This window comes from Ornithorhynchus anatinus, chromosome 2 (assembly GCF_004115215.2).
Source record: "Ornithorhynchus anatinus isolate Pmale09 chromosome 2, mOrnAna1.pri.v4, whole genome shotgun sequence".
In the NCBI taxonomy this organism is placed as follows: Eukaryota; Metazoa; Chordata; class Mammalia; order Monotremata; family Ornithorhynchidae; genus Ornithorhynchus; species Ornithorhynchus anatinus.
Genome location: NC_041729.1, coordinates 119413684 through 119435995, shown reverse-complemented (window position 1 = coordinate 119435995; position 22312 = coordinate 119413684). Strand labels below are relative to the sequence as shown.

The 22312-nt window shown below is 38.9% G+C and overlaps 1 protein-coding gene across 3 annotated transcripts in view; it reads left to right on the top strand.

Annotated features, from left to right (window-relative positions):
• The window catches only part of DIAPH3 (diaphanous related formin 3), a 314905-nt gene that overhangs the window by 147661 nt on the left and 144932 nt on the right, over positions 1-22312 (top strand). For all 3 annotated transcript variants that reach the window (XM_029057148.2, XM_029057147.2, XM_039911199.1), the window contains 3 exons: positions 658-759; positions 10504-10743; positions 13948-14077. In XM_029057148.2, coding sequence (XP_028912981.1) covers positions 658-759; positions 10504-10743; positions 13948-14077 — 472 coding nt within the window. The remainder of the gene's footprint in view (positions 1-657; positions 760-10503; positions 10744-13947; positions 14078-22312) is intronic.

Sequence of the window (22312 nt, the reverse complement as noted above, 5' to 3'; positions counted from 1 at the left end):
TCTGCATTTTAAATACAAAATGTTATTTAAATACCCAATGCCACCTTAAAAAATGAAAGGCAGTAATTTGCTTCAGAAAAATAGTAATCCTTTCCTAAATAAAAGCTGAAAGATGATGTCAGTTTTATTTTGTTTGAGTGACTGCCCTTAGTAATTATGTCCTGACATTTTACTTCTACAACTGAATATTGTAAAATGATGGTTCAGATACTGTCAAGTAAGCAAACTACTCCCTGAGTATAAACATCTAGTGAAGCAGTTTTCTGTTTTTCAGGGTATTAGGGTATTACTTTGTCAAATTATAATTTAGTAATTTGAATTGTTGCACATGCATGTGAAAAAAAATATTGGCCTAAGTGTTTGTGTGTGTGTTACCATGCCATCTTAGCACAACACAAATCAACATTCTAAATTATTAGGTGGACATCTGTAACTTTTACGGTAGAAAGGTAAGTGAGAGGAGTGGATATATGTGGCCATGTGAAAAACAGAAATCTCAAACAGTGTACTAAAAGAATAGCTTTTTTGCTGAACAGCATCTTGCTTACCATGGACTGAAAGACATTTCAGGAATACTCAATAGCTGGCTTTTATAAATGCGTATAATATAAGCTTTGAAAATAGCTGTTAATTTTTTTTTGTTTCTTGTTGTCATAGAACTTAATTAAGCACCTTCCTAATCAAGATCAATTGAATTCATTATCCAAGTTGAAGAGTGAATACAATAACTTATGTGAGCCAGAACAGTTTGCAGTTATAGTGAGTACCACTCCTTAAGATTCTTCTTTGCTTGTTTGCCGTCATTTTTATTGTCATGGTTGTCATTATAATTGCACTCTGAATAAGATTTCCTTCACAGAATCAACCAAGCAGTGGTATTTATTTAGTGCTTACTGTATTGAGCACTTGGGAAAGTTCAGTGCCACAGAGCTGGTAGACATGTTCCCTGCCTACCAGGAGTTTACAGTCTAGACTGGGAGAAAGGTATTACATCATGGATACATGTACATTAGGACTGTGAAACTGGTGGGAGACTATCAAGTGATTAAAGGGGACAGATCCAAGTGCATGTAAAGATGACATGAAGGGAAGAGGAAATGCAAACCTACAGAGGATAGATGTCAGGAATGGAGAGGAAGATGTGGGAATCATCAATGTAGAGATGGTAGTTGAAGCCATGCAGTCTCAGAGGGAGTGGGTATACATGGAAAATAGGAGACCCAGTATTGAACCTTGAGGCAATCCCATAGTTATTGGCTGGGAGGCAGAGGTGGAGTCTATGAAAGATAAAGAGTAGTCAGAAAGATAGGAGGAAAACTAGGAAAGGAGATTGTCAGTGAAGCCGGACTTAGATAATGTTTCCAGAAGAAGGAAGACTCCTTGTCGGCAGGCAATATAACACTTTTTTATTTTGTACTTCCCAAGCACAGTGTACTGCACCAAATGGGAACTCAATAAGTTATCCTACTTTTAGAAAGGGATAGCAGTGGGAGAGCATCTCTTGGTCTCATACTTCGTCTTCTTCAACTTTTTCCAAAACACAAACTCCCAAAGTTCTATGAAAAGTCATGCCCTCCAGAAGCTATGCTGTGATTGGTCCTCACCTTCCCTTTCATGCCATTCATTTGTGCACCCATATATTTATTCATTGTGCTGTATATATTTACCTGTTTCCATAATTTCCAGCTGTTCTCTCATTGTTAACTATGGGTATGTGTGTACTCTTTTATCCCTAGATGGTAAACTTCTTGAATTCTGAGATTGTCTAATAAATATTCATGAAATATACTTTAGATGCTGAAAGACTGTTTCTACTGAAAACTGAATTCAGAAAGAGGGAACATGGTGAGGAGAGAGTTTTCAATTGGCATAGTCTATAGAGTACAGGTTTGGGAGTCAGGAGGTCGTGAGTTCTAATTCTAGCTCTGCCACTTATTTGCTGTGTGACCTTGGTCAAGTCACTTTACTTCTCTGTGCCTCAATCCCCTCATCTGTAAAATGGGATTGAGACTGGAAGCCCCATGTGGGACAGGGTCTGTGTCCAACTTGATTTGTTTCTATCTACCCCAGCCTTTAGTACAGTGCCTGGCACAGAGTAAGTGCTTAACAAATACCACAATTATTATTATTATTGTTATTTGCTCCCTTTCCAACCATGTCTCATCATCCTCCTAGTGAGACTATACACCATAACCAATTAAGTAAGGTAAAAATATTGGGCATATTCAAATACTCCTAGACCATGATAAAATAGTTTGTTGACTGTTTTAAATGAAAGTGTTTGCATCCATAAATTGCCAAGGAGCACACTCCAGTGCCTGAATTCAAAGACCCTAGAATACTAAGGATTCAGTGTGATTCAAGGAGCAGGAGAAAGGACTGTAATATGTCTTTAATATTAACAAATTCCCTTGATGCTTTTACATAATAGCACTAATGAATTTTAACATCTGTATTTCTATCCATGATCTCTCACTTCGCAGTTTTGCTGCATGTGTGCTCTGAGCAGTGTATGTAGGTTTCGTGTATTGGACATACACATAGGAAAAAAAATCATGTCCTTAGTAATAATTTTCATATTTGTTAAACGTTTACTATGGTTCAAGCACTATACTAAGCAATGGGGTAGGTACAAGATAATCAGGTCAGACAGAGTTCCTTTCCCCACATGGGTCTGAAGTTCATAATTTAATCAGACTTCAAAAGTAGTGGAGTGACAATTTGGTAGAGAGAAAACCAGAAATATATGGTATATGACCCATTAAAATTTAAAAGCAGTCAAAGTAATATGCATAGCTGAATTGGGACATAAAAGACCTGTTTGAAAGCATGATAGGAAGGATATTTTTCTGAGCTCCTAACCAATTCTCATGACGAAGCAGAAAAGCCTGATTTCTTTGGTATCATTCCATCAGTGGTATTTTTTGACTGCTTATAGTGTGCAGAACATTTGGGACAGTACAGCACAACAGAGATATAATCGCTTTCCTCAAGAATCTTGCAGTCTAAATTGTGGTTATGTTCTTAAATGCCGGGGAGAGTGGTCTTCTGTCAGATATAAAAGGAGAGAGATTTCTGGCCAGAGAGAGGATGCGGGTGAGGAGTTGGAGACAAGATTGTTTCGAGGAACAGTGAATACCTATACCTCACTTGGGTAGTAATAATTTTGAGATTGTTGGGAAAAGACAAAAAGCTAATATAAATCAGAACTGTTACTTGGAATTAGAGATCAGGATGGTTTTTAAGTGTAATATTGGTACTTGCCCCACATCCACAGACTATCCATTCATATCTTCATAAAAACATATTTACTCTTTATAGCTGTTAGTTGAGCCAAATAAATTGTAGCAATGTATGCCCCTCTTCCCTTCTTTTAGTGGGTTATCTTGTATTCTCTGACATTTCTCTTTTAAGACAGTAGCTGCTTTTTTTCTTTTTCATCCATCTATTTGTTCATTCAATAAGGAGTACAATGCAACTCAAGATTCTTGATTTCAGCAGTATTTATTGAGTGCTTATTATGTGCAGGGCATGGTACTAAGTAAGCAGTTGGAAGAGTACATTACATCAGAGTTGGCACATTTTCTGTCCTGACTCCCCCATGCTCTTTCCATTAATCAGTCAATCAATGATATTCATTGAGCATTTACTGTGTGCACAGCACTATACAAAGCACTTAGGAGAGTACAATACAATAGAGTTGGTTGACATGATTCCTGTCCCCAAGGAGCTATTTAGGCTATACTGCTTCCCCAACCACTGAATTCAAAGGCTTCATTCTTTTGAAATTTTGTTGCAGGAAAACTCAGGTTGTACTCATCTTCAAGCTGCATGAAAGTATATGATGAGTTCCTTTGCTAATGCAGCAAGGCAAACCCAAACAGATTGAAATTTCTGTAAGAGCTCCCAAACTCCTTATTTGCTTCCTCCTCAAAATATCGACTGAAAACATATATTGTGATAGAACTGAGTGTAATCCATGAGGCAAGTGGGAAGCAGCATGGGCCTGGGAATCAGAAACACCTGGGTTCTAATCCCAGCTTCACCACTTGTCTGCTCTGTGATGTTGGGCAAGCTACTTAACTGTGCCTCAGTTTACTCATCTGTAAAATGGGAATTAAGATTGTGAGCCCATGTGGATCAGGGATTGTGTCCAACCTGATTATCTTGTCCCTACCCCAGCACTTTGGACGGTGCCTGGCACATAGTAAACTTTTAATAAGTGCCATTAAAAGGGAGTGGGGGGGGCAATGATAAGGTAGGCTAATTAATTTTTATTTTGTTGTTTTCAGCTTACATTTCTGATTTTTTCCATATGACTGAAAATCATCAGAATTTACAACTTTGAAATAAAATGGGATAGCACCATGCATTGGATTAGATATAATGTTCATTGAATTCCAGTATGCCCTTATGCCCCTTTTGGGGATGATGTTTCTGTACATCCTTTTGCATCATAAATGATCAAAATCTTAACACTAATATTTTAATCTTAAATCATACACCATGTATCAAATCTTTAATTTCTGTCCTTTCAGAGCAGTAGTTTGCCTGATAATTACTTTTACAATTGCTAAAAATTTTAGCCTGAGCTTTTTGCATCCAAACACTATGCAAGGCCTGCACCTGGTGTTGAAATGCAATATGATCTTTGTTTTGTTTCATATAAATTTTTGTAATATGATGCTGCCAATATTATTTTTATAATCTGTTACTGTAGGCATTGTTTTGAATTCTTTTTAATTTACCTGCTACTTGTTTTCTGCAGAATGTGGTTCTTGAGCTCTGTAATAATCTTCATTTCACTCAGGTTTGGCTTTTATATTCTTCATTCAACAGTCAACACTGTGTAAATCACTTATTCTTCTTATCTTCCTTTGCAGGCTTTGGGTTTTTGAAAGATAAAACACTTTTGTTTTCTTCTCCTTTTTCCCCTCCATTGGTTCTCAAGTTACTGTCATCTGACATAGATGTTATCCTGTACTGCTGCTATTTTATTCTTTTCCACTTCTATCTTTTAAGAATTCTCCGCATATTTTTAAATTTGTCCTTCATGAGGAGTGGTTTAACTTTTTTCTAGTAATAATGACTTAAAGGTAAAGCTAGCTGGTATGCCTAATTGTAGAGAGATATATTTGTTCATTTGCAGTTGCCAGCTTAATCCAACCATTTTTTTCTACCACCTGCCTTACATTGGGAAAGTTTAATTTGAGTATTTTGTAGTGGCTTATTTTTTTTAAGTGATTGCTTAAAGTGATTGCTATTTAGTAAGAAGATTCTTAATAGAAGATTCTATTTAGTAACAATCTTCTATTGTTCTGCAAAAGAAAATGCTACTTGTAATTTTGTTGTTGGATTTCTGGGGTTGTATCTTTGAGAGCTAGCTTCATACCAAAATGAAGATCTCAACCATTCATTAATATGAGCAATCTAGAGCTACCACAGAAAGCACATATGGCTTCTCAATTAGTTTCAGCACGAACACTTACAAGCATTCTCACAATCACCTGCCAAGATAGGGTCACTCACACTGAGGTATTGGAACAAAATTATCTCCCTACCTTACCTTATAGGCTCCTTGAAGGCTGGGTCATGTCATCTGCTCATACCAAATGCTTCCCAGCTCCTCGTGTAATGCTCTGCACTCAGAAGATGCCCAGTAATACTGACAAAGCATCACTCATTACAGTGCAGCTTTAATTGGCATGATATGTGCAAAGAAAGGATGACAATGGGCAAGTCAAGAGGTTGCAGGAGAGTGATTTGAAATATGAGTGATAAGCAAGCAGTAGTGGCATAATTTATTCACGATTCAGTGAGGCTTAATAACACTATCAATCAGTTGGTATTTATTGAACAATGGAGCAGGTCATGGGATCTAATCCCACCTCTGCCACTTATCTGCTGTGTGACCTTGGGCAAGCCACTTTACTTCTCTGTGCCTTAGTAAAATGGGCATAAAGATTGTGAGCCCATATGGGACAGGGTACTATGTTGAACTGGATTTGCTTTTACCCACTCCAAAGTTTTGTACAGTGCCTGGCACATAGTAAGCTCTTAAATAATATTATTATTTATTAAGCACTTGGGAGAATATAATACAGTGGAATGGAGTAGAGGCTATTGGATATGTGAAGAAGGGAATCAGTGATGATTGTATGGGGGTAAAGGAGAGAATTGGAGGTGAAGAAGAGGAGACACCAAGTGTAGACAACTTGCTTAAGGAGTTGGGAAAGGAAAGGTAGGAAGAAAATGGGGTGATAACTGGAGGATGCCATGGGTTGGAGGGGGTGATTTTTCAGATAAGGGCATATTTCAAAGCCATAAGTAAGGAGCCCTTCTAAGTGAGTGGTTGAAGATTGTGGTCAAAGAAGGAGAAAAGGAAGGGGGAAATATTTTGTTAAGATCAAAAGGGATGGGATCCGAAGCACTGGTGGAAGGGTTAGTTTTTGAGAGGAGATGTGAGATCTCTTGAGACACTGCTGGGAAGGATGTGAAAGTTGAAGAGAGGGCTGGAGGAGGGAGGGACTGGAGTGGAGCAGGAGTGATTTTAGGGAGATAATGCATGATGGTTTCATTTTTATCGATGAAGTATATGACAAGGTTACTGTGCTAAGAGATAGCGAAGTAGAGGGACAGGGAGTTTGAGGAGGGAGTTAAAAGTTTGAAACAACTGAGGGGGAGAGGGGCACGGGAATCCCGTGGGGCAGAGAAATTTTGTTGCAGGGCGGAGGAGAGGCCAGAATTTGACCTGGTCAAATTCAGCCATGTATATGGATTTCCTTTAGCAATATGCTACTGCTCATGCACAAGAGCAAAGGAAGTGTAATGTGGAGGTGAGCAGAGTGCACGTTGGTGGCATAAGAACAGTGGAAGGATAGGGGAGGGAGGGAGTTGAGCTCCTAGGAGAGGGTGGTGGAGAGGGCAGTGTTAAGAACATAGATTTGTGTAAGGGAAGGTAGGGTGGATATTTGGACAGGGAATTTGTCTTTTCATTGTTATACTGTATTCTCTCAAATGCTTAGTATAGTGCTCTGCACATGGTAAATGTTCAATAAATATGATTGAATGAATGTGGAGACAAAATGAGGCATGAGGACTTTAGAAATTGGAGGCTGCCAAAAGATCAGAAGTCTCTTCTGGGGAATAGAACAGATTGGTAGGGACGAAGTGTGTAGAAGAGAAGGCAGGTCACAAGGTTTTGGTCAGAGAGTGAAATTTCAGAATTGGCATGCTTGGAGATTGTAGAGTGAGTAGAGATGATGATAGATGGTACACTCTGTAGAGATGATGATTTATGGTACACTCTCCCCGACTTCCCATCCAAGCCATCCCCACCTGACTTTTGAATCACTGTAGAAAACATCACCATCCTCCCTGTCTCACAAGCCCATAATATTGGCATTATCCTTGACTTATTTCAAGTTGAATAAAAAAGATATCAGTCTTTCACTAAATCCTATCATTCTATCTTCACATTATCTCTAGAATTTCTCTTTCTTTTGATCTAAACTTCTCCCACTCTCCCACTCTGTTACAAGCACTTGTCATATCCCATATAGACTCAGTAAGTCCATGTGGGACCTCCATGCTCAACTCTTTCTTCCAGCATCTCTCCCCTCCAATCATAATCATAACACTGTTCTAAGCACTGGGGCGATACAAGCTGATCAAGATGTCCCACATGGGGCTCACAGTTTTAATCCCCATTTTACAGATGAGGTAACTGAGGCACAGAGAAGCAAAGTGACTTGCCCAAAGTCACACAGCTGGCAAGTGGCAGAGCTGGGATTAGAACCCATGACCTCTGACTCCCAAGCCCGGGCTCTTTCCACTGAGCCACGCTGCTTCTCTAATCATCCAATCACGCCTCTCCTGCCCAGGCCAGTTTTCTAAAAAAAGCATTGCATATATATATATATATATATATATATATATATATATATATATATATATCCCCACTCAAAAATTTAAGTGGTTGACCTCCAATCTCTATATTAAACAGAAACTTCTCACAGTTGGCTTTAAGGCACACATGAGTTGTCCTCTTCCTACCTAACACTGCTCACCTAACATCAACTTATTATACTGTGCTCTCATGTCTTTCATCATTGATCCTTTGCTTGCATCCTCTCTTCTGTCTGGAATTCCCCCCACACCCCTAACCCTGACTGCTCACTGCACATCTGGTGCTTTCCCCATCTTCAAAGTCAAGACACCTTCCCTAATTAACTTCTCATCTCCCGCTCCCCATTCTCCCTTTGGTTTCACCTATGAACTTGAACCTGAACTCCTAAACTCTTCCTTTGTTCCTCATAATAATAATTATGATATTTGTTAAGTGTTTACTATGTGCCAAGCATGTTCTAAGCTCTGGGATAGATACAAGGTAGTGAGATTATCCCAAGTGGGGCTCAAAGTCTTCATCCATATTTTACAGATGAGATAACTGAGGCAAAAAGAAGTTAAGTGGTTTGCCCAAGGTCACACAGCAGACAAGTGGCTGAGCTGGGTTTAGAACCCACATCCCCTGACTCCCAAGTGCTTTTTCTACTAAGCCATGCTGCTTCTCTTCCCCCGGCAGGCCCACAACACTCATGTACATATCCTTATACTCGACTCTTGCCCTACCTCTGATTGATTTTAAGGTATGTGTCTCCCACTAGTTGCAAACTCCTCAAGGGTAGTGATCTTTTTTACTAACTCTATTGTTTGTACTCTTCCAAGTGTTCAGTACAGTGCTCTGAGAGCCTGGAACCATGCCTAATTTCCAGTGTTTAGTATAGTCTTTGTTGTACAGTAAGTATTTAATGAATATTGTTACTAATGCTGTCAACTTAACATGCACCCATCACTCATATTTTATTCCTTAGTTCAGCATATGTGACATGTGAATATATATTCAGCTGCATCATCCTGATGTATATGATGTACATTTAATCTTGCCTAAAATATCTTTGCTTTTTTTATGTTCCCACTCTGAGTCCTGCTTCTGCCGTACTCTCCCAGATATTTACTCACTAATACTATGGAGGGGAGGTGCATAAAGTGGGTAGGAAAGAGACAATGACATATTGGAAAAACTAGAGGCAGGGGTGTCTGCCAGGCTATGGCAAGTACATGGAAAAGGGTGTTCATCATTTGTATTGAGAGAAAGAATAAACCTAGGAAATATTAAAGAGAAAAATCTCATCAGGATATTTAATGATAGACTAAATGTGAGAGTTGAAGGAAAGTGAGGAGACAAGGCTAAAGGCTTCAGAGTTAAGAGAACTCAGGACCATTTTATTTATGACCCATGTAATCTCTGGTAAAGTCATCTACAACACAAGAAAATCTCTATTTTTTGATGAGTAAGTAGAGGCACAGAAAATTTGTGACTTGCTGAAGATCAGTAACAGTTCAGGGACCATCCAGTTGTTCTCGGTCTGCTGAATTCCAGTCCCATGTTCATTCCACTGTGCACACAGCCTATTATGACACAGTTCAGATTAGGAAATTGGGATATAGAAAGGTTGTGACTTGACCTTGTCAGTTACATAGACAGAGGTGGAAAAGAGCTCTTTAATATTAAAAATTTTTATTTGAGCCTCAATTTGGAAGTCTTTTGCAGGTAAAATAGGAGACTTAAAATAACTTCGGTGGGTGGAATGGTTGTATCATTTCCCCTACTCCCTTTTCTTTCTGCATCACCTTTGCACTTGGATTTGTACAATTTACCCACCTCACCCTAAGCCCCATAGCACTTATAAACATATCCATAATTTATTTTAAGTCTTTCTCCCCCTCTAGATTGTAAACTTGTTGTGGGCAGAGAACAGGTCTACCAAGTGTTATATTGTACTGTCCCAAGCACTTAGTACAGTGCTCTGCACTGTAAGCATTCAGTAAATACCATTGATTGATTGAGTTATATGAAGTTCTGTCAAGAAATGACTTAAAATTATAATAATTAAGCTCCTGGATGTTTGTATTTCAAAATCCAGCACTGCCAAAGATTGAGAAATGCAACTAAATTTAAATTGCATGTTGCCAGTGTTTGAGGGCCCCAAACTTAAGATTTGTGTCTCAATTGTGATTAATTTCATATTTAATTAACTCTAGTGTACCTTGTAACTAACAATATTTTTATAAAAATTTGACTCAGTTTGTTGAATCTGGATTACTTTGACTATTGGTCACAAACTTTAGCTATTTCATAGAATTAAAGGGTATTAGGGAGAATTAGAGAGCAATTTGTAGACCTTGATGTATGACAACACTTTATCTTTTATTGCTTAAATGTACCAGTTACTGAGTGAGAAAGAAGCTGTTCTTAATAACAACAGCTGAAGTTTCAATTGCTTACCTCTCCCTCATTCATTTGCCCACTTTACGTTTTTGGAAGCATATTGCTTCTTCATGCCTGTCAAACCAATAAATCATTCCAAGCAGTATGCATTTGTATGGTACTAAAGTTTAACTTGAATTTTAAAGGAAATGTTCTATTTTCTTTTCAATCAGATGAGCAATGTGAAGAAACTACGGCCACGGCTGAGTGCTATTCTCTTTAAACTTCAGTTTGAGGAACAGGTGACCAACATCAAACCTGACATTATGGCTGTCAGTGCTGCCTGTGAAGAGATAAAGAAGAGCAAAAGCTTTAGCAAGTTGCTGGAACTTGTATTACTAATGGGAAACTACATGAATGCAGGCTCGAGGAATGCTCAAACATTTGGATTTAATCTCAGCTCTCTCTGTAAAGTGAGTGCATATACCTATAGGAACCCTTTATTTTGAAAGGCAAAACTTTTTAACATTAAATTTACTGTTTTGAAATGCTTTATATATGTATGTGTGCTTGGATAAACAGATATGTAAATCTTCAAAATATCATAGATTTAGATCGAAAATTTCTTATCTCTACCATTCTAAACCTCCACTATGTGGAAGCAGTTATTGTCTGAGGAAATAAATCATTGAAACTTTCCTGTAACAGAATTGTCTTGTGGGAAATTTATGGTTTCTCAAATTAAGAAAACATCTTGTCCCTCTTGATCAAGGAGGATAATATCAGTATATGTGAAATTACATGTTGGATAAGATTGCAGGTTGTTTTTTCTCAGCATTGTAAGTGGTGAATGTTTTGGAATTTATAAGTGTTATTTAAGGGCTTACCTTTTCATATTTGACTTCTGCAAGTTTGCATGTAATCTGAAAATTTATAGCATACATTCTAGAGCTTGTGAGGTTTTGCTTTTCCTCACGTGACAAGCGTTTTTAGTATAGATTGAAGGAGAGACCTTCAGCCATAATTGATCCATCATAGCTGCTCAATCAGATACAGTAAGAAACATCAGTGACTTGGAGATTGAAGTCCAGTCCTTTCATCTGCACAGGCCTAGCCCACTATAGATTCCCCACTCTACTCTGAGATAAATCTCTACCTGAATGGTGGTAGTGTGTTTAGGCCATCCAGGTACTTATGAGAGGTGGTTATTATAGAAATGTCTGTGGAGTTAACAGTTGGAGTTTGGTTTCCAAAAGAATCTTTAAGGTCCTCATCATAAATGCAGTTCATAGCTTTAGGGTTGGCTATGAAGGTTAGGCTGCCCATCTTTTTATTATCATCTTTTCATTTAAATAATCCTATTTTCATTCTTCGGGAATGCATGCAGTCATATAGTCTACTATTTTTGGGGAAAGAAAAGGACATCTCAGGACTATTTTTTTGAAAAGTCCTGATGTCATTGAGGTCTGTCTGTCTTCCACAATTCTAATTAAAACTTTTGCGGTATAAATGTTCAGTTAATACTGTTTATATTTTCTTGTTATATTAGGGTAATATCTTTCTTGAGCTCCTGTTCCAGGTGAAAACTAAATAAATCATTTTAACATTTTTATTAGGCTGCATGTCAAAAATGAAACATATATTGTCAAGGTTATATCTTACTGTGTTGAGAGTAGCAGCCTGATATTTCACAATTGTTGTTGAATTTGCATACTGTATATAAAGTCCTGATTTCAGAGAGAGGCACTCATGTAAGAAAATCTATATTTATTTTACAAGAGAAAAGAACATATTTTAGTGTTAAATCAAACTGGTGAAATTGGTCAATCATTTATTGGTACTGGTACTGTGTGCAGAGAACAGTCCTAAGCACTTCATTAAATTGTATTTATTGAGCACTTACTGTGTGCAAAACACTGTATTAGGTACTTGGTAGAGTACAATATAACAATAAACAGACACATTCCCTGCCCATAACGAGCTTGGGAGAGTACAATATATCAGTTAGTAGACATGTTCCCTGCCCATTTACAGTCTAGAGGGAATTTACAGTCTAGAGGGAAAGGACCTGGATTCTAATCATTCATTCAATTATATTTATTGAGAGTTTACTGTGTGCAGAGCACTGTACTGAGCACTTAATCTGATCTTGTATCTACCCCCACACTTAGTACGGGGCTTAATAAGTACTTAACAAACATCACAGTTATCATCATCACCACCACCACACTGTGTGGAGTCAGAAGGACCTGAGTTCTAATCCCAGCTCTGCCATTTGTCTGCTGGGTGATGTTTGTACTTTTTAAAGATCTTGAAAACTCTAGTTTGGCTTTCACCAAGGAGTTCCTGTTAAAGTTGACAGGTAGGTGATGGTTTATTATACAGTGTCCTTCTTATATCATTTTGTCTGAAGTGAAGCAAAGTGATTGTAGAAACCGCTTTCATCTTTTTGTTTCATTTGACTCAGGCAAATTAGATATTCCACCTACTTAATTATTAACATGGATTATATAGGCAATCATTGTTATAGTTGATCAAGTATACTTTCAAAAGATTTATGCTAATTAGACCATATGACACTCTTTGAAATAAAAATTGAATGAAAAAAATCTCAATCTGGTAGGATCACTGTGTGTTGTGGGGGACGAAGGTGTCTGTATGGATTGGTGTGTAGGTATATTATCTTATTTGCCCTTCCTCTGTGTCCATTATGCCCTTAGCTTTGCATCCCTTAAGCACTTTGATATTCACCCCAGTCCTAAAGTACTTGTGTAAATATTTTCATACTCTTTCCCTTATCTCTAATCACTTTTAATGACTGTCTCCCCCTGTAAACTGTAAGACCCACTGGGATGGCAACAATCGGCTCTTTTGGATTGTAGTTTCTCAAGTACTTAGTATAGTGCTCTGAACACAGTAAGTGTTCAATTAACTGATTGCTATTCATTAATTATATTGTATGTATAATAAAAGTTAGCTTAAATCAACCTTATCACAATTTGATACAACATATTTGAAACTGGATTGAAACATCCTTCTGGGAAGCAGCATGGTCTGGTTGTTAGAGCATGGGCTTGGGAGTCAGATGGTTGTGGGTTCTAATCCTAGCTCTGCCACTGGTTTGTTGTATGACAGTAGGATTTTATTTTTGTGGTATTTGTAATGCACTTACTACATGCAAGACACTGTACTGAGATAATTAGGTTGGACACAGTCCCTGTCCCATACAGGGCTCACAATATTAATCCCCATTTTACAGATGGGGTAACTAACGCACAGAGCAGTTAAGTGACTTGACCAACATCATGCAGCAGACAAGTGTCAGAGCTGGGATTAGAACCCAGGTCCTCTGATTCCTAGGCTTGTGCTCTTTCCACTGTCACGCTTCTTCAGATTCCATACATTCCCAAAAATTGATCCTTAAAAATACCAAAGTGCTTAACTTCACCTTTTTCTTCATTTAGATATGTGCTGGAGAACATTGAGCCATGTCCAGCAAACCATTTATCAAAAAGACCACCCATCAATGACTCCCTATTTATTTTTTAATAGCATGAATTAATTTTTATAAAATATTTTACATTTTTTTTCCAAAATGCAGTAATAACAGGTGAATGAAGTGTAATAACAAAACAAGTATTTGTTTCATTTAAGGGGATATTTTTTCTTTTCTTTAGCTAAAAGACACCAAGTCAACAGATCAGAAAACTACTCTGCTCCATTTCTTGGCTGAAGTATGTGAAGAGGAATATCCTGATATCCTGAGTTTTGTGGATGACTTGGAGCATTTAGATAAAGCTAGCAAAGGTTTGTAAAGGTCTGAGATGAAACTTTCATAAGTTAGGGTAAACTGTAGTAGAATGGCATAGGGGATAGAATATGGGTCTGGGAATCAGAAGAACCTAGTTTCTAAACTCGACTCTGCCACCTGTCTGTTATGTGACCTGGGCAAGTTCTGCCTCAGTTACTTCATCTGTAAAATGGGGATCAATACTGTGAGCCCCAAAGGTGATATGGGCTGTGGACAACCTGATTAGCTTACTTCTACCTCTGCGCTTAGAAAAGTGCCTGGCAAATAGTAAAATTTTAAATACCATAAAAAACCCAACAACAGCAACTGTAAGTAGTGTTGAGGCATTTGTTTAGAAGGTTAAGGTTTACTATTAGGTTTTGGATCTAATAGTTGTGGAAGGACATAATAATTGATTATGTATGATATTAACAAATACTTTTTTTTAATGAGGCACAGTTTAGCTCTGCTATTGAACTGCTCTGTGACCTTAGGTCCTTAGGACCTTAGGTCCTCCTCTTTCGCCCTGCTCCAGTCTAGCCTTCACTCCGCTGCCCGGCTCATCTTCCTGCAGAAACGATCTGGGCATGTCACTCCGGTTCTTAAACACCTCCAGTGGTTGCCTATCAACCTCCGCTCCAAACAAAAACTCCTCACTCTAGCCTTCAAGGCTCTCCATCACCTTGCCCCTTCCTACCTCTCCTCCCTTCTCTCTTTCTACTGCCCACACCGCACGCTCCACTCCTCTGCCGCCCATCTCCTCACCGTCCCTCGGTCTCGCCTATCCCGCCGTCGACCCCTGGGCCACGTCCTCCCGCGGTCCTGGAACGCCCTCCCTCCTCACTTCCGCCAAACTAATTCTCTTCCCCTCTTCAAAACCCTACTTAAAACTCACCTCCTCCAAGAGTGAGCTCCCCTTCTCCCTCTACTCCCTCTACCACCCCCCTTCACCTCTCCGCAGCTTAACCCTCTTTCCTCCCATTTCCCTCTGCTCCTCCCCCTCTACCTTCCCATCCTCTCAGCACTGTACTCATCTGCTCAACTGTATATATTTTCATTACCCTATTTATTTTGTTAATGAAATGTACATCGCCTCGATTCTATTTAGTTGCCATTGTTTTTACGAGATGTTCTTCCCCTTGACTCTATTTATTGCCATTGTTCTTGGCTGTCCGTCTCCCCCGATTAGACTGTAAGCCCGTCAAACGGCAGGGACTGTCTCTATCTGTTGCCGACTTGTTCATTCCAAGCGCTTAGTACAGTGCTCTACACATAGTGAGCACTCAATAAATACTAAATACTACTACTACTTAGGTAAGTCACTTGACTTCTCTGTCCTAAAGTGATCCAGGAACGAGCTTTGTGTCTGATGTCATTATCATATATTTATCTCAGTGTTTATATGTTCAAAATCCATTGTGTCCACTATAGGTGAAGAAAATATTTGTTGAAGACCTTGTTCAAAAACTTAGTATTTGCATTCATAAATGGGAGAAATATTTTGTTTTTACTTGCTCTTAAAAGCATTATTATATGCTGCATTTATCAAGCACTTGGTAAATGATTGATTTTTACCAAGGGCTATGTAAATTTGTAAATGCTCTGGGACAGCCATCATTGTGAGGGCTGGGCTGTGATTATGTAAACAGGCTTGGAGGGGACTGCCATTGCCCTTTTTGTTCCACCACCTTATTACTGCATAGCCCCCCAGAACTTCCACAGTGATGGGGACTGGGATTAGGAAGAATAATAGGGAAGAAGGGTAGTTGTGATGGTCATTTACCTTAGCCTGTCACCTCTTTCCCCTTTTTGTTATGTTGTGCAAAGCTTTCTCTATGGCTGAAAGGAACAGTGAGGGGCCTTCAAAGACTTCTGCACCAACTGTATACTTATGTGTTCATCCAGCCATAGCTTCTCTGTTAGTATTCAAGCAATTACTTACCCTAATTTTTTCATTTTTGCTTTGTCTGTGTAAGCTCCTCAAAGGCAGAAATTGTATCTTCTAATTATTGTATCCAAATGCTTTATTCAGTAAATACTGTACAACATACTATGAATTGATTGATTAACAATGACAGGATGAGAAAAGTTTCACAGATGCTATAATAAGTAGAAGTAATGAAAACCTTATGGTGGTAGTGTGGCAAATTAAGAAAAGAGCGTGGTTCTCTATTCTTTGTTTGCATTCTATTTGAATTAGTTTTAGCACAAGTGCCTGTTTTTCCATGCTTCATCTAAATTTCCCCACACTGTCACCCTTCTTGGTATGTTTATGGTATTCTCCTCTTCTCTCTCCTACTTAGACTGTGAGCCCCTGTGGGACAAAGGACTGTATCTGGCCTGATTAACTTGTATCTATCCCTGTTTAGGTCAGTGCTTGACAAAGCAGTTAAGCTTAACAGATATCCTAAAAATGCTTAACAAATACCATAAAAACCAAGGTATTGAACTAGGTCAACATACTGTACTTCTATCTCCCTATATGAGTATGTGAAAATACATTCAGTAGCAAATGAGAAATGTTTTATAATCTGTTCTACATTCCACTTTGAAACTCGCTAGTGCATAGCATCCTGCAAGTTGATTAATTTTACTGACACTTTTATACGATCAACAGAGTTTATTTTTGTCTTTGAGGGGTTTCATCAGGCACTGACAGTAGAAAAAGTTAAATGCTTTTATGCCTGCTTTTATCAGTTGCAAATAAGACTTTTGAAGTTTGTAAACAGTCAGCTTTGAGAAATTAGGGGCAACAGCACTATCATGATTGATCGATTATCTAAATATTTTGGTTTTTTTACTTTCTAAAGAACATATGCCAGAAATGGAACACAGCTGTGATAAATGTTCTGCTGTAGTGCAAAACCTGGAAAATATTTATGTTGAACCCAAACTGCAGTTCTTCCTGCAAAACCAAGGACAAATATGGTCTTCTCTCGCTCTCTCTCTTTTTTTTTTTAAATAGAGAGCTAGTGTAAGGTATCTAAAAGCTAAGATTTTTGTGTACATTACACTATGAATTTCTGTGAATGGGTCAAGAGACATTGTTACTGTTCCTCAAATGGCCACTTAATAAATAAGTGAAGTACTGGGATCTTGAGGGAAGCTGATTAAGAAGTCTTGCATCAATTTGAGATAAAGTAGGTCAGTTTATAAAAATGATTGACAACCCTGATGGAGAGAAAAACTAAAGGCATGAAGAAGTGTTCAGGATTTCCCTGCTTAAAAGTACTTGATGAAGACAAGCAGGTGGCGACTTTAACATAAGAGGACAAATAATGTTAAAAAAATCAATATTACAGTCAGCAGGAAGGAATTTCTACTTCAGAAAACTCCTGCAAGGACTCATTATCTTGTTACAACTTTAGTTAATACTGTTTTTTGAATTAGTTTAGCAGAGGTGAAACAGCGGTTTAGCGACATTGAACTGCTGAATGCAGTGCTGTTGCTGAATATAACACATAAAGAACCCGATCCCCATGAAATTGTTGGGCATGCCTGTGTTATTTTTCTTTATAATGCACAGAAAAAGTTTGGCTAATATACTGAGATCTAATAGGATAGGTTTTAAAAGAGAATGGTATAACCATATGCAGGTCAGTGGCTTTTAAAAGTGGTATTGGATATTCTTTCAGTCTTCTTAACATCCAGGCATAGCAAAATATCAGTGGGCAAAAAAAAATTCACAGTCCAAAATGAGTTAGGAAATGGAAGTTATCACATCTTTCAGGAGTTAAGATTTAGAGTTGTAAGCTCTAAATGTAGCTAAAGCAAGGATGTACATTGGGTTGATTATTGTAAAATATTCTAAATATTTCAGACCAGCAGGAGGTACTGCATGCAATACAGGCAATGTTCCAGGAATCCTGAAACATTGAAGATTTAAAGACAAAGGCAGCAAGATGTGAAGAGGAAGGATTGGAATTTTTGCTGTGATAAATCCAGTCTAGGGAGCCTTCTCCATGATGACAGCTCCTAAATCTTTGTTTGCTAGGGGTTTAAATAACTTTCTTTTCATCATTTTGTAAGAGCAATAATATGTCAGTGATAGGCTCATCATATTTTGAGGAGCATTTTCAGGTTCAAATTCCCCTCAGGGTCTTCTGCAGAGGTTTTTATCAGGTGCTTACTTTCTTTCATCTTGTTTTCTTCTACTTTATCCATTTCTCCAGATTCAGCTTTCCCCTTTACTAGCTAATGTGATCAGGGATTCAGTGAAGCTGGTGGCTTTACTATGGAGTTAATGTTTCAGGATTTAACCAATGTTTAACCTATTACATGATTTCTCTCATTTCTTTCATATCAGTAATAATAATAATTGTGGTATTTGTTAGGCAATTACTACATGTTAATAATAATAATAATAATAATAATGGTTGTATTTGTTAACCACTTACTATATGTCTAAAAAGATAAGTTGGTATAGTCTCCATCCCACATGGGGCTGACAGTCTAAGTTGAAGGGAAAACAGGTATTGAATCCTCAATTTGTATAAGAGAAAATTGAGGTACTGAGATGTGAAGTGACTTGCCCAAGGTCACACAGCACTTGAAACTCTCCTAAGGAACACAAATGCTACCTTTATGCAAATAACTGCTAAATCTTTCTCTTCAGTCCTGGCCTCTAGCCCCCTCTATCACACATTTCCTCCTCGTGCCTCCAGGACAGTGGATATCCTGCTGGTACCACAAGCTCAAAATGTCTAAAACTGATCTCATTTCCCCAACCTTATTCCTACCTTTACAAACACAGTTGCATATGCTCTTCCTTCTGCCAAGAATTGGCTTTCACTTCCAATCTGCGTTCTCACAGTCTGCCCCTGCTTCTTCACCATTCTTCAAAGATCACCACAAAATCTAACTAATTCCATCTTCCTAGGTCACATCTATCAATCAATGAATCATATTTATTAAGAGGTTATTGTTTGCAGAGCACTGTACTAAGTGCTTGGGGAAGTTTAGTGCCTAGTGGATAAAGGCAGGTTCCCTACCCACTGCAAGCTGATAGTCTAGAAAGGGAATTGAGCATTAATATAAATAAATTACGGATATGTACATAAGTGCTGACTGAGGTGGAAGCAAATGATGGGTACACATTCAAGTGTGCAAGTGTGACATAGAAAGGAGTGGGAGAAGAGAACTAGGAGAAGCCGCGTGCCTTAATGGATAGGGCATGGGAGTCTGAAGGACCTAGGATCTAGTCTCAACTCCACCACATGTCAGCTCTGTGACCTTGAACAAGTCACTTCACTTCTCTGTGCCATAGTTACTGCATCTGTAAAATGGGGATTAAGGTTGTTAACTTTATGTGGGACATGGACCGTGTCCAACCCGTTTGCTTCGTATCTACCCCAGTGCTTAGAAAAGTGCCTGGCACATAGTAAGCGCTTAACAAATACCGTAAAAAAAAGTAAATGATAGCTTAGTCTGGAAAGGCCTCTTGGAGGAGATGAGCCTTGAATAAGACTTTGAACATGAGAGTTATCATCTGTGGATATGAAGGGAGAGGGACGTCCAGTCAGGTTATGAGTGAGAGGGCTCGGCAGCAAGATAGACGAGATTGAGGTACAATGAGTAGGTTGGTATTAAAACAGTGAAGTTTGCGGGCTAGATTGTAGTAGGAAATCAGAGAGGTAAGGTAGAAGGGGGAAGGGTGATTGAGTGCTTTAAAACTGTTGGTAAGGAGTTTCTATTTAATGTGGCCTAGATGGGCAACCACTGGTTATTGAGGTGTGGGGAAACATGGACTGAGCAATTGTCTAGAAAAGTGATCCAGACAGCAGAATGAAGTATGGACTGGAGTGGGGAGAGAAGGTAGGCAGGGATGTCAACAAGGAGACTGATGCAGTAACCAAGTCAGGATAGGATGAATGCTTCGATTAACATAGTAGCAGTTTAAACAGCAGTTTAAATGGAGAGGAGAGGATGGATTTTAGTGATGTGAAGGTTAAACTGAGAAGATTTACTGGTAGATTGAATGTGAGTTTTGTTTGAGGTCAGCAAGGAGGAGGATGCAGCATTGCCTAGTGGATAAAGCAGAGGACTTGGAGTTAGAGGACCTGAATTCTTTTTCCAGCTCTGCCACTTAAGCACTTAACAAATACCAACATTACTATGTGCCGAGCACTGTTCTAAGCGCTGGGGTAGACACAGGGGAATCAGCTTGTCCCACGTGGGGCTCACAGTCTTAATCCTCATTTTACAGATGAGGTAACTGAGGCACCGAGAAGTGAAGTGACTTGCCCAAAGTCACACAGCTGACAAGTGGCCGAGCCGGGGTTCGAACCCATGACTTCTGACTCCAAAGCCCATGCTCTTTCCACTGAGCCACGCTCTTCTGTGTGACCTTGGGCAGGTCATTTAACTTCTATGTGCCTCAGTTACCTCATCTGTAAAATGGGGATTAAGACTATGAGCCCTACATGGGAAAGGGACTTTGTCCAACCTGATTAACTTGTATGAATTTAGTACAGTGCCTAGCACATAGGAAGTACTTAACAAATACCATAAAAAAATCAAAGCGGGAACAGAATGCTTAGATTAATGTGGTAACAGTTTGGATGGAGAGGAAAGAATGGATTTTGACAATATTGAAAAGACTTAAACCAACAGGATTTGGTGAAAGGTTGAATAAGTGGGTTAAATAAGAGAGAAAACACTAAAATTATAATCTTGAGAGACAGGGAGGATTGTAGTGCTGCCAACAGTGATGGGAAAGTCAGAGGGGAGGACAGGGTTTGTGTGGGAAATGAGGAGTTCTATTTTGGGTAAAACATCTATTAAGTCCCAATAAAGCCTATTAATAATAATAGTAATAATTGTTATTATTATGGTATTTGTTAAGCACTTACTGTGTGTCAAGCACTGTTCAAAGCACTGGGGTAGATATAAGGTAATCAGGTTATCCCATGAGGGCCTCACAGTCTTAATCCCCATTTTACAAATGAGGTAGCTGAGGCACAGAGAAGTTAAATGGCTTGCCCAAGGTCACACAACAGACAAGTGGTGGAGTCGGGATTAGAACCCATGTCCCCTGACTCCCAAGCCTGTGCTCTTTCCACTAAGCCACACTGCTTCTCTATATAAGAATTAGAGGTGGAGATGCCAGGGGTTGAACCCGGAACCTCATACGTGCAAAGCAAACACTTTACCATTGAGTCGTGATTCAGCTTTACTGAAGGAATAAACCACAATATTCAGTACCACAGTTGGAAAACATTTATTAGCATTATGGTATTTAAGTGCTTATTATGTGCTAGTTAAGGATCTTTTTTCTATCAAGCCCTTAACCCAAGGGTTGAGAATTTCTCCTACCATGAGATGATTAATCTCCATAGAGTTCAGTTAGAGTACCGTCTGAGACCAGCATGAGCGTCTGCGTCCTTGGCAAAAAGGTATTCTCCAGCCCAGGCTGTCTCTGTCTTCCCTTCGGTGGACATTGGGCAGCAGCAACCTTTATACCTGCTATCCTCCTTGACCATTGCATTGAACTTCTCCCATATAATGGCCCTAATCTACCAATTACAGTTCCATTGTCTTCTGCTCTTTGACGACATCTCCCCAGGACCCTTGTTGGTATGCCAACATTTGGGTCTTCTCTTGGAGTCTGTCTGGGTAACTTGCTATCCCAGGAAGTGATAAGTCAAAGGTCCACGATGTGCAAACTGCATGCTTCAACATCCAACTAGAGGTATCCTAAAGGCAGGAAGAAATGCAACACTTCAGAGAAGGCGAATTAACAGGACTCAGGATATAGATTTAGGAATCCTTCATGTTAAGATGATAGTTGAAGCCATGAGAGCAAATGAGTTCTTCAAGGGAGTGGGGGTAGATGGATAATAGAAGGGGACCCAGAACTGAGTTTTGGACTCCCACATTTAACAACAATAATAATAATGTTGGTATTTGTTAAGTGCTTACTATGTGCAGAGCATTTAGAGTTTGGGAGGCAAAGGAGAAGCTAGGGAGAGGGACTGAGAATTAGTGCCAGATAGAATGGGGAGAACCAGGAGAGGACAATGTCAGTGAAGCTAGGGTTAGATAATGTTTCCAGTAGAAGGGGGTGGTTGACGGTGTGAAAGGCAGCTGAGGCATCCTTTCAGTAGCCACCATGGCCACATCTTATGATTTCTTGCCTTATATATTTACATATTCTTGATTTACATTCCTTTCAGTATTCATTTATCTATTCTACCATCAGCTGCTGTAATGTTGTTGGATTTTCCTCTTCTAACTATATGTGAATGGCTTTT